The sequence below is a fragment of the Epinephelus lanceolatus genome, chromosome 2, assembly GCF_041903045.1.
Source record: "Epinephelus lanceolatus isolate andai-2023 chromosome 2, ASM4190304v1, whole genome shotgun sequence".
NCBI lineage: Eukaryota > Metazoa > Chordata > Actinopteri > Perciformes > Serranidae > Epinephelus > Epinephelus lanceolatus.
The window spans coordinates 16155657-16171296 of record NC_135735.1 but is presented as its reverse complement, the minus strand read 5'-3'; the positions used below and the strand labels follow the sequence as shown (position 1 = coordinate 16171296).

Genomic DNA, 15640 nt, shown 5'->3' with positions numbered 1-15640 from the left:
ATTATCTGATGTCAGGGCAGGAGGTGATTAATAAAGATGTTTTAAAATAGCGAGGTAAAGACTAGAGAGTTGAGCTTTAATAAAGAAGGAGGCAGCCCTGAGGAGTGTAGATGATGCTCCATTCTTAACCTCCTCCCATGGGACGGCTGGGATGTCAACAAGGTCCAGCACCAGCTGACGAGCTTGCACTCCAGCCCAGCAGCACATTAGCATCTCCTCCAGCGTGTCCAGCCCTCCCATTACCACTCCACACACAGCCGTCCAGCTTTTAGGCTTCGGGGCCATGGGGATTGCCTTTTTAGGAGACACCTGATCACAGCTGAACTTCCCACCGCCCAACACAAAGAAACTGTGGCTGATAGCGTGATGCTTTCTTGTGTGTGTGTGTGTGTTTGTGTGTGTGCCCGCCCTTGGTACTGAGAGTGCGTGTCTGTGTATGAGACAACTGATGAGACACTAGACGAGAGCTCTGAGGGTGGGGAAGTGGTAGAGCTGTTACGTAGTGGTGGTAGAGCTGGTGAGACTAAAGTTCCTCAGGATGTTTTGTTTTTCATTTGTGACTGTGAGTCTTCTTAGGTGGTGAAGAAGACCTACAGCTGAAAGGAGATATTGGCACAAGTTTGTGCCAGGAACCATCCAGAGAAGAGAAGATCTTCTTGAGCTGGGAGAGCTAACGTAAGCGGAGCCCAGTATTATGGAGAAATTCAAGGCGGCCATGGTTCTGGGAGCGGTTGGTGATGCCTTGGGCTACAGAAAGGGCCGCTGGGAGGGCTGCACCTCGGGCAAGAAGATCCAAGAGGAGCTGGCCTCTCTGGGGGGACTGGGGGCCCTGAAACTGGACCCTGATAACTGGCCCCTGAGTGATGCAGCGCTGATGCACATCACCACAGCAGAGGCACTTATAACAGGTACGTTTAGGATCGATATCAATATAAAAGATAAAGAGGATTTATGATTGTCTGAGAGGCAGATAATGGAGCGGAAACCATAGCCAGGGTACTCACTGTTTGCTTCTCTCTTATATTTTGAACTGTTAAATATAAATATCGAATCGCATCTACCTTTAAACAGCACTAAAATCTTTAATTCTTTCTTTATTAAAAATACATACACAACCTAATATGTCCATAAAATACAGAGACAACATTTGACCTGTCCAGCTGAGCTCTACATTTAGAAAGACCAGAATAGCGTCTTCTATACACTCAATGGAAGCTGCTAATCACTAACTGGCAGACTGTGTCCCAGTGACAAAACCTGCTGACATACCATGATCCATCCCTGCAACTGGTCATCAAAGACAAAGTAGAAGCCTAACTGCAAATCACTGCCATGCTATCTCAACCCCTCGCAGGGTGGCCAGGAGTTACCAGGACAGAAAAGTCCAAAATAGACTACTTTGGAAAAGCTGATCCTCGGCTCCCCTTTACTGAACAATAGCAGGTCAGACTCCTCCATAATCTACCGGTGTCATGTTTGGCTGCAGACGCGGTTCAAAGCCAATGACAGCAGGCCTGTGAAATGACGATGACATCTATTGAGATTAGGAAGCCCTATTTAGCCACAATTCAGTATGCCTGCACCCGCCAGCCAAAAACAAAAGAACTTATGGAAGAGAATAGATGGATGAGAGTGGTGGTTTTGTCTTTTTTTTTAAAAACACTATACAGAATTACGTTGTGTAAAAGCAAATATTACAACAGAAACAGGCCAACTGCTATTCATTCTTATCTGAAGCAGAACATGAATAACTTAAATTAAAGGTTCAGTGTGCCATCTAGTGGTGAGGATGGCAACCAGCTGAAACTTCTCCCTGTTAGAATTCCTTTAGTGTGTATTGTTCAGGAGGTTTTAACCAGGAGCTAAATTATCCGCAGAGGTCTCTTCCTCTCCAAAACAAACCTCTTTAGTATTCTGACCACTCCAAGCGTTTTTTAAACTACGAGTCACATTCACCCATTCACACACACATTCACACACTGGTGGCAGAGGCTACCATACAAGGTGCTACCTGCTACTCGGTTTTTTAACACACTCACCACACCGATGGAACAGCCACCAGGAACAATTTGGGGTTCAGTATCTTGTTCAAGGAAACTTCAACATGCAGGCTGGAGGAGCCGAGGTTCAAACCGCTAATCTTTAGAATTAGTGGAGGACCTGACCCGATCCAGACATTCAGGAGGTTTTACAGGGAGTCAGATTATCCATAGTGGTCTCTTCCGCTCCAAAACAAACATAAGCAGTGGTATAAACCGGTAAAAACACAAACTAAAGCAGATTAACAAATAAAAATTCAATGTTTTTCTAATGCTGCTTGTCACGGAGGGGCTGATGACATCAAAATGCGAATGGCCCTATCTAGAGCTAGTGTTTGATTTGTCCCTTCTGGGCTAATGTAGAAACATGGCAGTGCAACATGGTGGACACTGACAATGAGCATTCTCACTTTCAGGTGATTATACTTATAATATACTTATATTCTATTCTATTTCTGCCAATATATCCCCCTAAATCCCACCCACTGGACCTTTAAACCAGAAGTTCAGGCCTGTCCTCAGTTATCCTCTGTGCTTAACAGAATCTAAACCAGAGTCCAGTCAAGAGGATGAAAGTCCCTGTCTGTCATCAAAATCCTTTATCACTAAATTAGAGGCCATGCTTCTTTGTCAACAAAGTCTCCCTTTCTCTCTCTCTCTCTCACACACATGCACACACATGCACACACACACACACACACACACACACACATACAGTACACCCATAAACAAATTCTAACCGCATGGCTCGTGGATCCCAGTTGACCTCATGGTGTGGAAGTGACTCCACTCACTTCACAGGCATGCTTGTCCTAATCTGTGGTGTGGCAGGCTGAGGCTAAACTTAGCCCACTGCAGCACCACTCATCTTGCTTTGCATGCCAATCATGAATGACTCTAAGTCACTGTGTATGTATGTGTGTGTGTGTGTGTGTGTGTGTGTGTGTGTGTGTGTGTGTCCAGATTACTGGTGTCTGGAGGATCTGTACCGGGAGCTGGTGCGTCTCTATGTTGAAGCCATGGTGTCCCTCCAGGGCAGAGCCCCTGATCCTGCCACAGTGGAGGGCTGTCTTCACCTCAAACCTCACAACTTCCTGCTTGCCTGGCATACACCCTTCAATGAAAAAGGTCAATGGAGATTTTAGATGATGTCTTTTTTTAATGTTCAACATAACTACAGTATATTAACATATGCGTCTGGATGTGTGCATGTCTCCAGGGTCTGGGTTTGGGGCGGCTGCCAAGGCCATGTGTGTGGGTATGAGATACTGGCAACCTGACAGACTAGACAGCCTGGTGGAGGTCAGCATTGAGACTGGGAGAATGACCCACAACCACCCCACAGGTGACAGTTTCTAACCTATGAAAACAAATCTGGAGGGTGATGATTGTGCTGATGATCAACTGTTAACCACCTCTTGATTCAATACTTACTCGATTGGTGACTTTGAGATGTCAGTAGACACAACTGGTGTAGGGACTTGTGGTGTCACTCTTGGTTTCAGGCTTCTTAGGCGCCATGACAACGGCACTGTTTGCATCCTACGCGATCCAGGGGAAACCTCTTGTGTCCTGGGGCCGCGAGCTCATGAAGGTCATCCCTCGAGCTGAGGAGTACTGCAGGAAGACCATACGACACATGGCAGGTTAGATTGTGTTTGTGCAAGAGGCTGCTTATTTTACAGCTGATTAATTTAGGTCAGTTCAAACTTAAAGGGATGGTTCACCCCAAAATCAAAAATCACAGTTACTCAAGATAATTCACAGACCTTGTTGTGAGCAGTTTCATGAAGAAACTATTTTCTTTCTAATGAGCTCCACCCGCCAACTGTATTATTGCGCAGAAGGAAGCGTGCATCTACTGTTAGAGCTCAGCTAAGGAGGACGCCATTTACGTTTACATCTCGTTCAGTCACAAGCCTCTTGTCTATGAGTAGATGCACGCTTCTTTCTGCGATACAGTTGGCGGGTGTTGTTACATGGGAAGAAAAAAGTCCCTGCATGAAAACAACTAGATCTGGATTATCTTGAGTAACTGGCTCTTGACTTCTATGAACAGATGCACGCTTCCTTCTGCAATACGGTTGGCGGGTGTCATTACATAGGAAGAAAAAAAGTCCCTGCATGAAAACAACTAGATCTTTGGATTATCTTGAGTAACTGGCTCTTGACTTCTATGAGTAGATGCATGCTTCCTTCTGCGATACGGTTGGTGGGTGTTGTTGGGTAGGAAGAAAATAGTCCCTGCATGAAAACAACTAGATCTTTGGATTATCTTGAGTAACTGGCTCTTGACTTCTATGAACAGATGCACGCTTCCTTCTGCGATACGGTTTGCGGGTGTCATTACATAGGAAGAAAAAAAGTCCCTGCATGAAAACAACTAGATCTTTGGATTATCTTGAGTAACTGGCTCTTGACTTCTACAGTATGAGTAGATGCACGCTTCCTTCTGTGATACAGTTGGTGGGTGTTGTTACGTAGGAAGAAAATAGTTCCTGCATGAAAACAACTAGATCTTTGGATTATCTTGAGTAACTTGCTCTTGACTTCTGGAAAGAGACATTGCTGTTGAGTTTTTCAACTGTATATTTTCTTTGGCGTTTTGAGTACCACAAGCTGAGTACAATATCTCAAACACTCACCAACTCACACCAAAACAATCTAGATTCATATAATAGCACTGCAGGTAAGAGGAGAAATTGCATTTTTGATTTTTGGTTGAACTTTCCCTTTAAACTTTGTTTGTTAAAAACACAGAAAAAAGGTAATGTCAATCCGTTTGTCAGTATATATATTAATTTTCTGAGTTCTGCATGTCATTGTGAATTTCTATGCAGAGTATCAGGAAAACTGGTTCTACTTTGAGGCCAAGTGGCAATTCTACCTAGAGGAGAGAGAGATAGAGAATGAAGGACAGAACAAACCTTCGTTCCCTGATCGCTATGATGCTGAGGAGACAGACAAGGTAAATCATGCTTAGTATATATATATACACACATGAAGAACAGAGCCCCTAACAGGAACAATGTGCTGCTGTTACTCTGTTGTCCATACAGATGTACAAGCGCTGGAGCTCAGAGGGGCTTGCGGGCCACAGAGGTCATGACGCCCCCATGATAGCTTATGATGCCCTTCTGGGGGCAGGGAGTGACTGGGCGGAGCTGTGTAAACGAGCCATGTTCCATGGAGGTGAGGACCTGCAAGACATTTTAAAACACACATGGATAAAACACACTGTCTGCTAATCTATGAAAATGTTCTTTTGTAGGTGAGAGTGAAGCCACAGGCCTGATTGCAGGCTGTTTGTATGGCCTCATGCACGGCCTGAGTCAAGTTCCCCAAGGCCTGTACCAGGATTTGGACAAGAGAGAGCATCTGGAGGAGCTGGGAATGAAGCTGTACAATGCAGCATCTGCAGAGAAGTGCATAGACAAGTAATCCTGCTCTTCACTGGCCTGAACCCTACTGGCTATCAGAGGAACTGCACATGACTGTCAAACTGCTTCCCTTTGCCCCTCACTACCCTCTAGTCCTCTTTGGTTGCATCTCAGTAGTCTTAAGTGGCATCCTCTCCTCTGCTCATGTTTCTTGCCTTCCTCTCCTTGATGTTTCTGCACACAATTGGAAAAATTGAAGCACCTGTCACTGTAGGTGTGAGGCAGGGGAACGTCAAAAGGGAGACCATTTAGGGCATTGAGTTTCAACCTTTTTCTGTCATGAGTGCTTTCCTCAGGAGCTACACCTGCAGTCAGTTTGCATAAATTTCCTGCTCTGTTGGTGGCAGGGAGGAACAACTTGTCTCTATTACTCCACCTAATATTATATGACAGAACTTCGGTTTGACTTTCGACATTTATAACTTCTATTTTAACTGAGAAAACTAGTTAACTTCTCAAATGTAGCAAACAGAAGACAGTTTCCTTCTCTGCCCTTTTCCTTCTCTGAAGCTAACCTGTATTAACATGAAGCACATGCTGATGTTGTGTCATAGAGTATCTAATTGTTCAAACTTTTGATAAGGCCTAACTGATTTTAAGATAAGTCTCCACAGTAAGTTTAAATAGTTTTTAATCTAGATCTATCTTGGCCTTTTAATGCATGTAACATGTGGTGGACATTTTGAATTTTAACTTTTAAAGCATATCATGATTGAGTTGAATAGTAATCATTTTATCTCCTACTGTGATCAGTTATTATTTGCACTGTGATGCTCTTATCAGGTATCAGTGTATTATATTGTAAAACCACCATTACATGGTGACTATTAATATATGAACATTAAAATGGACTCATATATATCACGCATGAAGTGCCTGTCTCTCTTTATCTTAACGACAATATTTATTTGGACGGACAGCTTTTCTGCTCTCTTAATTTTTCCAGATTTCCTCTTCTTGCTACACAACCTTCTCTGCAACCCGCCAAACTAATCGCCTGTAACAAGTTAACTCTGCTGGAACACTTTCAGTCTGAACACTTGATCTCTTCTACTTTGCTGCACGGGTTGGATGACTTCTGGTGTAGCCAGTTCAAGTTAAAGTAATGCTTATTGACTCTGATATCCCTCAGGTAGAAGAATACCAAGTAAAAGAGAGAAAAGGTCTTTGGAGAGTAACAGCAGCTAGCTTTATATGGTCACTGTGACAGACCAAATTCACTATGCTCCAAAAACTAATTCCTCTCCAGTTCAGTGATGCTTTTTTCCCCAGGGATAGACTTACATGGGTTAAAAGAGATTTGAACTCAACAGGACAACCCTCCATTTCTGCTGTAACAGGTGTGCAAGTTATCCCCAAATTATTATCCATGATGATGCTATCAGTTTTTTGAAAGAGTATTTCTTTTTTTGTATCACTATAACTTCTTTAAATATAAATGTGCTGTCTATCTACATACTCAGAATAGTACATTAATAGTAAGAAGAAACATATGCAACAGTGCAAGAACATGAAAAAGATACTCCAGAGTTTGGGTACAGATTATGAAATGATATTTAGTTCTCTTGAAGGTCTCAGTGGCAATGACGTTACAAGTGCAGACTGCACATTATCAATTGAAACAAATACTACTGCACATTTTTTACCTCTGGGAAATGCTGTATTCACATATAATACTGACAGTATTAGTAATTAGTGACCATCCATATATATACATATAATGGCATGATCTCCCAACACAGTGTCACAGAAATATGTGAAATGGACACGACCCCTTATTAATGCATTATCTAGTGGTGGGCTTGAAATGTGTTAAAATTATGTGCTGGCAGCACAAAAACAATATCAATGCAAAATCTGTTATGAATGATTGTAGTTTCATAGTGAAACATTTGCAGTTTGGTTAGGTTTAGGGAACAAACTTGGTTGATTTTAGGAAAAGATCGTAGTTTTGGTTAAAAAAAAAAAATACTTACAAGACACTACAGCAGTCTCCTGGTTGAAAATTGATGTTGGTTTGACCCATTGACCTCCCATCCAACCCACCCTATATGGACTGTCTCGCTCTTCACACTTAATTCGTGTGCCCACTATGACTTTGCACGGGCATTGTTTTCATGTTGCCAGCATGTAGTTTTAACATATTTTGTGTCCACTCAGGTTGGGCAATATGGAGAAAATCAAATATCACAATATTTTTGACCATATACCTAGACATCGATATTGCAACAATATTGTAGGAGTGACTATTAGTGCATTCACAAAATATTTGCATGATGAGATTTTTAATAAATAACTACCAGTGATGTGGACATAATGACTGATGGAGTAAAGGTTAATAAAAGAACAGCCTGATAAGTTCAGAAAGTTGCATCACTTTAGTTTGCTGCAGGAAAAACAACACGTGCAACATTATGATATCCAAAATCTTAGACGACATCTAGTCTCATATCACAGTATCAGTATAATATTGATATACTGCCCAGCCCTGGTGCTCGCCACCATGTAACGTGTTGTTAAGAAGTTGTGTCCATTTCACATATTTCTATGAGACAGGGCTGGATCTTCTCACAGTTATACATTCAGTACTGCCACTATTTTTATGCAACAGTAAATCTAATGTTTTGGCAATCATCCTTCAACTCTGCTGTCAATATCCATTACTATTCAGGTATGCCTATCTGCAGATGGCTACAGGGATTAATGTCCTGATTGCATGTCCTCTATTCTCCATAGACCAGATTCTCGGAAAACAACTATCAGCCCTGATGCCAGAAAGCTGAGAAAGTTGGTTAGAGACCGCAACTGCCGCCCGGTGCTGCGAGGGATTCTGGAGATGCTCCTGCATTACCTGACACAGGAGCTGCCCAAGCTGACCGCCAGAAACAGAAAGCCAGAGAAGACAGGGTCGGATATTGTGGTTGAAAGAAACACAGTTTGGCCTGATCAGAGAGTTGAGGCTTCAGTGAAGCAGACTCAGACTCAGACTCAGACAAGTTGTACTATCGTTCAGCTCCCTGCAGAGCATAAAAACACCCAGGGGAAGACTGCTGAGACCAGTTCCAACAAATTGCCAAGCAGGTGTGGAGGAGAACAAAAAGCAGGAGGCTTAATACAGCGGCGTCTTACCACATTCCAGCTTCTCCAGTCCAAATTCATACGGTCCACACCCAAACCTCCCATCACCAACCAAAGGGAGGTAGGAAGTTTGTCCTCCAGCAGAGGAGGGGCAGGTAAACTGAGCCAATGCCAAGACAGTGAGCTTGACATTCACAAGAAGAACCGGACTAGAAAAGAACAAGGACTGAAGACAGGGGGCAGTGTGAAAGATATTGTAGCCAAGTTTGCCGTGGCTGAGCAAAAAGGAAAGGGAGAGAATATGCCGGGGAAACAACCAATCAATCCAAGAGGCATCAAAAGAGGGATTCTCCTGTCGTCCTTGATGGAGAGGTTTGAGTCTGTGGCCACTGTATGTAAGGGAAGTGACTTAAAAAGTTCAAGGGAAAAGCCTTCTGGAGGAGTCAGGTTGAAAAGTAATATAAAACAGAGGGTGGCTTGTCATGAAAGATGGCACCAACAGGCACTGGATGGAACTGTCCACAAACAAAACCAACACAAGCAAACAAAAGGAAAATCTGTTTTACAGAAGTTGGAAGGAAATCAAACTACAAATGGGCATGAACAAAAACCAGAGCAAGCAGTAGACATTTTAACAAAAGTAAACCTGAAAGAAAAACTTAATTTGAAAGGACATCAAATGAGGCAAATGGAGGACCACTACTCAGATCAAAACTCTGAAGGTCACTGCTCATTAAACCATAAAGATCAAGCTTATAATGATGCTGAGAGCAGAAGGTCACAGGAATGTGGTGACATTCAGAGTCCAGTCGAAGAAACTGCTACCACCAACAAGTTAAAATACGGACATCTAGAGCTGTTCTGTTTAACATCTGTCACAGAGAGGTCACTCCCAGAGCCTTACAGGCTTTTTCCACATGTAGAAACCCAAGTGAAGTGGCATGTGGCGACCATCATGACCTGCCCTCCTGTGTGGTCCATGTGTGTAGATTCCTCTCCTAAACTATATTCTGTGGAGCCATCAGAGAGCTCACACTTGGAAGAGATACCTAACTTGACGACAGAAGTTCCTCATAGAGTCCTAGGTGACCCTTCCACCACAGCAGCTGAAGGGAGATGCCCTTTAAAGCCCAAAATTGAGGGACTCTCTACTTATACAGGTCACGACCATGTGGAGAATGGAGCAGTGGGACGTCCATCCATTCAAAGAGGGTTTGCCAAGTACGTCATCCCATGTGTTTACAGATTTAATAATCAACACGATGATGATGATGATTCTTCCCCTCAATCAGCATTTCACCCAGAAACTATTACTCCTTTGGTTCCAACGCCACCACCAGCGCATTCTGATACTTCTATCACAGGATTGGCGACAGCGGGAATTAACCTATGTCCTCCTAATGACATGAAGGTACAAACCCTTCATATTATAAAGCAAGAGGAACCAACAGAGGGTAAACCACATGAGAAAGACGTGAAGGCTGGAGAGGGAAGAGAAGAAATCACACCAAAGGATATAAAGAATGCTAGTGTGCCAGCACCTTACCCAAAAACTACAACACCTTTGGTTCTGGTGCCACCACCACACTCTGATACTGCTTTTAACACTGGATTGGCAACAGTAGGGATTAGCCTATGCCCTTTCAATGACATGAGGGTACAAACCCTTCATATGATAACACAAAAGACACCAACAGAGGGTAAACCGCATGGAAAAGACGGGGAGGCTGGGGAGAGAAGGGAAGAAATGACACCAGTGGATATAAACAATACTAGTGTGCCAGCATCCCACCCAAAAACTGTAACTCCTTTGGTTCCAGTGCCACCACTGCACTCTGCTACGTCTGTGACTGCTTTTAACAATGAATTGGTGACAGTAGGGGATAACCTATGTCATCCTCATGACATGAAGGTACAAACCCTTCATATGATAACTCAAAAGACACCAACAGAGGGTAAACCACATGGAAAAGATGGGGAGGCTGGGGAGGGAAGGGAAAAAATGACACCAGTGGATATAAACAATACTAGTGTGCCAGCATCCCGCCCAAAAACTGTAACTCCTTTGGTTCCAGTGCCACCACTGCACTCTGCTACTTCTGTGACTGCTTTTAACAATGAATTGGTGACAGTAGGGATTAACCTATGTCCTCCCAGTGACATGAAAGAACAAACCCTTCATATGATAACACAAAAGACAACAACAGAGGGTATACAACATGAAAAAGACAATGAGGCTGGGGAGGGAAGAGAAGAAATAACACCAGTGGACATAAACAATACGAGCACTCCTCAAAGTTTCAGACTTCCTGAAGACAGTGTCAGTAACTCTGCATTTGAAGACAGCAAGACGTCTGCTCAAACAGTGTCAAAGAGTCAACCTGAGAGAGGCAATCCAAAACAGAAACCAAAGTACACAACGATCAACTACGGGGATCCCTCAGTCAAACAAACATATAAACCCAAAATCATACGATTCACTGACACCTTCACTTTCTAGGTTGGTGCTATTGAACAGACAGTGATGCACAACCTCAGAAATGTTTCCTTTTACGGATACTGAACAAGGACTTTAAATCACGATTTCAGTCACAACAGATAGCTTATGGGTTTATGTATACTATTGATTTTGTTTCATTTCAGAAAAAAAGAGACTAAAATAAAAGTCAAAAGCAACAACTTGAGAGTTAAATGAAGTTATATAGTTGAACTCTGCATAGAATATGCTCAGGGGTTGAAATATAGGCCTGTTTGAAGCTCATGGAGTAAATATTCACGTAATGACTTTATAGTAGGTCTTATTCAGATAGCAAAAGCCTTTGTCTTGTTTCTTGTCCTACTTTTTGCTGATTTGTAACTAAGCAGAAACAATAAACGATACCTTTCAGCTGCCCCTTTACTGTCCTAACCATCCCAGGGAGAGCAGACACACTTTGGACTCCTGTGCTACCTATCAACAAAATATTAGGCAGCTAACACTAGGATCAACTAATGGGCCAGGAAATCTGCTTTCCAAGAATATGTTTTTTTGTTTGTGGCGTAACTAAAAACTGCATGGTAGAAGAAAGAACGTAGATTTTAAAACTGTGAATAAATTATGAGGAATAGTCAGAAGGTCTCCACTTTGAGGATGAAAGTAAAAATGGTTAGTATCAGTGTAATGAATGGCATAGGCATTGTTGAGGCACTGTCCAACTTGACCCCAATCTCCCCTACTAGAAAAGCTACTGGGCCACAGTTGCTCAGGCAAATCCACTGCAAACACTTATTGTGCGTATATCCGACATGGTTCATTCAAAGATTATTTTCCATATTAAAAGGCTCGTATTAAAAGCCATTCAGTCTGTCTGCTTAGAGATTCATTAAATGGCGCTACAGTATCAGGAGGAAAAGAAAAAAGATCACTGATAGTTCACTTTGATGTTTTACAATAGAGCAGTGATAACCTCTAAATGACCTACAACGGTTACACTGGCTGGCCAAGGCCTTATCAAGGTTGAGGTGGTGCAAACAGTACTGCCAACCTGATAACTAGTTTCTTTTTTTCTTTACAAAAGTCATCATCTTTTCTACTTGCAACACTTTAATGAAACAAACAGCAGTATGTTCACACAGCATATGATATGGAGACTGCAGTTTAAAAGACTAGTTTTTTTGAGCTTTATATTTTAATGGTGTATCATAATTCAGTTCAATATAAATATGTTAATCCATCCCATCAGTTTTCTGTTGCCTATCTGGGCCGAAGCAGGGTTCAGACACTCCTCCGCACAGCAGGATTTCCCAGCGCTTCCTGGAGAAGTGTCTCCATGCATGATGATTTCATTGTAGAGTACATGCTGCTCAAGTTTAGCTATATGCTGTATTACCTCCAACAATAATGCATGTAAAACTAGCTTCTCTGTCTCTATAACAATCAATAGACAGTATCGTGCAGTGTTTTATTAAATTTACAGTTTTTGGAACAAACTGGCTGTTGTGTGTATTGCTTGGGCTACTATGTGGGGAACTGGCCAAATACATGGTCAGAAAGGTCACAAACCTTCTTTCATGATTGTAAATCAAGTCTAAAGAGGACACAGTGATGATTGCCTATAACAGATAAATGGCTGCATACAGCAGTGCCAAACATGTCAGCGGCTGGAAGCTCATCCTGTTCACAGATCCTACCCCACCCACCAGCAGGATTACGCTACTGCCGAAACATGAGTCTGCATTTGGACTTACTCTGGTATTTTCACAGGAGGATAAGAGATCGAGGCCTACATGATCCATCATCTGTTCATTCCAAGGCTTATCCTGATAGTAATGTGGAGAGTGGTGGTGTTGTTACTGAGTGTCTATGTAGGGCAGACACACCTAAATCAGATTTTAAGTAATTTGATTTAAGTAGGTTAAGCATGACTTTCTACAAATTTGGTGAGTTTCTGTTCACTCTCATTTGGTTAACAGTTATTAAAACAACATATAACACAATCAAAGATAAACACACTCACACACTGAATTATATGGGATGTTTGGGGTGTTTATGGAGATGAAAAAATCCCCCAAACTGCCAACATCAAACAGTGTCCTTTACGTGACCTCTTTTGAGTACCAGTCACACTAACCACATTTCTACCCCCACGTGATTGTCCCTCTTTTCAGCTCTGGACAATAAGACACAACTTCAAGTGTTCAAAGACAGCCACTGAAACCCCACCAGAACAACATTAGTGTCCCTCTCTGACAGTGTTGGGACACAGTGTGTGAGGCTCTGCTCCAGATCCTCTCATAGGCTAATCAAAGTGAAATCTGGTGATATGATAAAGTAAAGCTTGCATCATTTCTATACTCATGACCTTTTCTAATAAGAGCAAGGTTTCCCACTCATATTTGTGCAAAACTTCAAAGTAATTTCATTATATATTTTAAATATTAGCACATTAAAACAAATAAAACATTAATCAAATATTTCCCTATGTGATGTTTTATGTAGTTTCTGTCATATCTACAAACAAAGACTGTGAGCTCTGAATCACCCATGATGCAGCAGATATGTTTAAACCCACCTATATTTTACTGGAGCGCTACTTCCCAGCAGGTGAACAGATGGCTGCAGTTACCTGTGCTACGTGGCTTTGCAGGAGAGGGCGCGGCTGCTCAGCATTTTGTGCTGCCTTCACGTATTATCGGACAAACTAATACACCTTAGTGCAAATGAGGACACCGTCGGCAGGAGTTGCAAATGACGAGTAGTGGTGGAAGAAGTACTGAGATCTTTTACTTAGGCTGAGTAAAAGTAGCAATACTGCAGTGTAAAAAAATACTCTGTTACAAGTCCTGCAGGCATTTTCTTTTTTTTTTTAAAAAAAAAAGTAAAAGCACAAGCATCAAGCTATACTTAAAGTACCAAAGGTAAAAGTACCCGTTATGTAGAATGGCCCAACCTAACTTAATACATAGATAAATAGATATTTCATTAATCCTGAGGGAAATTAAGGCACACAGTAGGTTATTACACAACACATACAAAACACAGATACACACAGGGATAGAGAATACAAGTGTAAGAATAAAAACATAAGAATAAAAACACATGACTACAGCATATGCTCATGATGGTAGTGCAAATGTTGGTGGATGACAGCGCAGGTACTGCAATGTAAGGTGATTAAATTAAAGTGTAAGAGTAATGAACTTGCTGTGCATAATATAAATGGAAGTGAAGATAAATGTGTGTACAGATACCAATGCAAGTATAGTTTTGTTTTAAATATATAACTTAAATAGTACAACATTTACCTATGAGATGTAGTGGAATAGAAGTATAAAGTAGCATCTCAGACCCCACCCATGTCCTCCATCAGGAGTACCACAGTCTCCCCTAAGGCAGACACTTTAGAGTCCCCCAGTGCAGCCTGACCACCTTAAAAACTCTTTTGTCCCTTTGTCCATTAAAACCTTAAATGGGAAGCTAACTGTTTCTTAACCATACATTGTGTATGTGTAGGTATGTAATGTAAGTATATATGTGTGTATGTCTATGTGTACAGTACAGGCCAAAAGTTTGGACACACCTTCTCATTCAATGCGTTTTCTTTATTTTCATGACTATTTACATTGTAGTTTCTCACTGAAGGCATCAAAACTATGAATGAACACATGTGGAGTTATGTACTTAACAAAAAAAGGTGGAATAACTGAAAACATGTTTTATATTCTAGTTTCTTCAAAATAGCCACACTTTGCTCTGATTACTGCTTTGCACACTCTTGGCATTCTCTCGATGAGCTTCAAGAGGTAGTCACCTGAAATGGTTTCCACTTCACAGGTGTGCCTTATCAGGGTTAATTAGTGGAATTTCTTGCTTTATCAATGGGGTTGGGACCATCAGTTGTGTTGTGCACAAGTCAGGTTAATACACAGCCGACAGCCCTATTGGACAACTGTTAAAATTCATATTATGGCAAGAACCAATCAGCTAACTAAAGAAAAACGAGTGGCCATCATTACTTTAAGAAATGAAGGTCAATCAGTCCGGAAAATTGCAAAAACTTTAAATGTGTCCCCAAGTGGAGTCGCAAAAACCATCAAGCGCTACAACAAAACTGGCACACATGAGGACCGACCCAGGAAAGGAAGACCAAGAGTCACCTCTGCTTCTGAGGATAAGTTCATCCGAGTCACCAGCCTCAGAAATCGCAAGTTAACAGCAGCTCAGATCAGAGACCAGATGAATACCACACAGAGTTCTAGCAGCAGACCCATCTCTAGAACAACTGTTAAGAGGAGACTGCGCCAATCAGGCCTTCATGGTCAAATAGCTGCTAGGAAACCACTGCTAAGGAGAGGCAACAAGCAGAAGAGATTTGTTTGGGCCAAGAAACACAAGGAATGGACATTAGACCAGTGGAAATCTGTGCTTTGGTCTGATGAGTCCAAATTTGAGATCTTTGGTTCCAACCGCCGTGTCTTTGTGAGACGCAGAAAAGGTGAACGGATGGATTCCACATGCCTGGTTCCCACTGTGAAGCATGGAGGAGGAGGTGTGATGGTGTGGGGGTGTTTTGCTGGTGACACTGTTGGGGATTTATTCAAAAT

General features: G+C 42.1%; 1 protein-coding gene across 2 annotated transcripts; it reads left to right on the top strand.

The window, feature by feature from the left end:
- Nucleotides 1–191: 191 nt before the first annotated feature.
- Nucleotides 192–12526, top strand: adprhl1 (ADP-ribosylhydrolase like 1). Of its 2 annotated transcripts, XM_078174549.1 has the most exons (8): nt 192–908; nt 3003–3167; nt 3259–3384; nt 3545–3685; nt 4880–5007; nt 5099–5231; nt 5311–5476; nt 8216–12526. In XM_078174549.1, exons 1-8 carry the CDS (start codon nt 695–697, stop codon nt 11055–11057), a joined length of 3915 nt encoding a protein of 1304 aa, XP_078030675.1. In that variant the 5' UTR covers nt 192–694; the 3' UTR covers nt 11058–12526. The 2 variants fall into 2 exon arrangements, with proteins under 2 accessions (XP_078030675.1, XP_033474606.1); XM_033618715.2 differs by lacking the exon at nt 8216–12526 and having other exon boundaries at nt 372–908; nt 5311–6343.
- The last annotated feature ends 3114 nt before the right edge of the window (nt 12527–15640 follow it).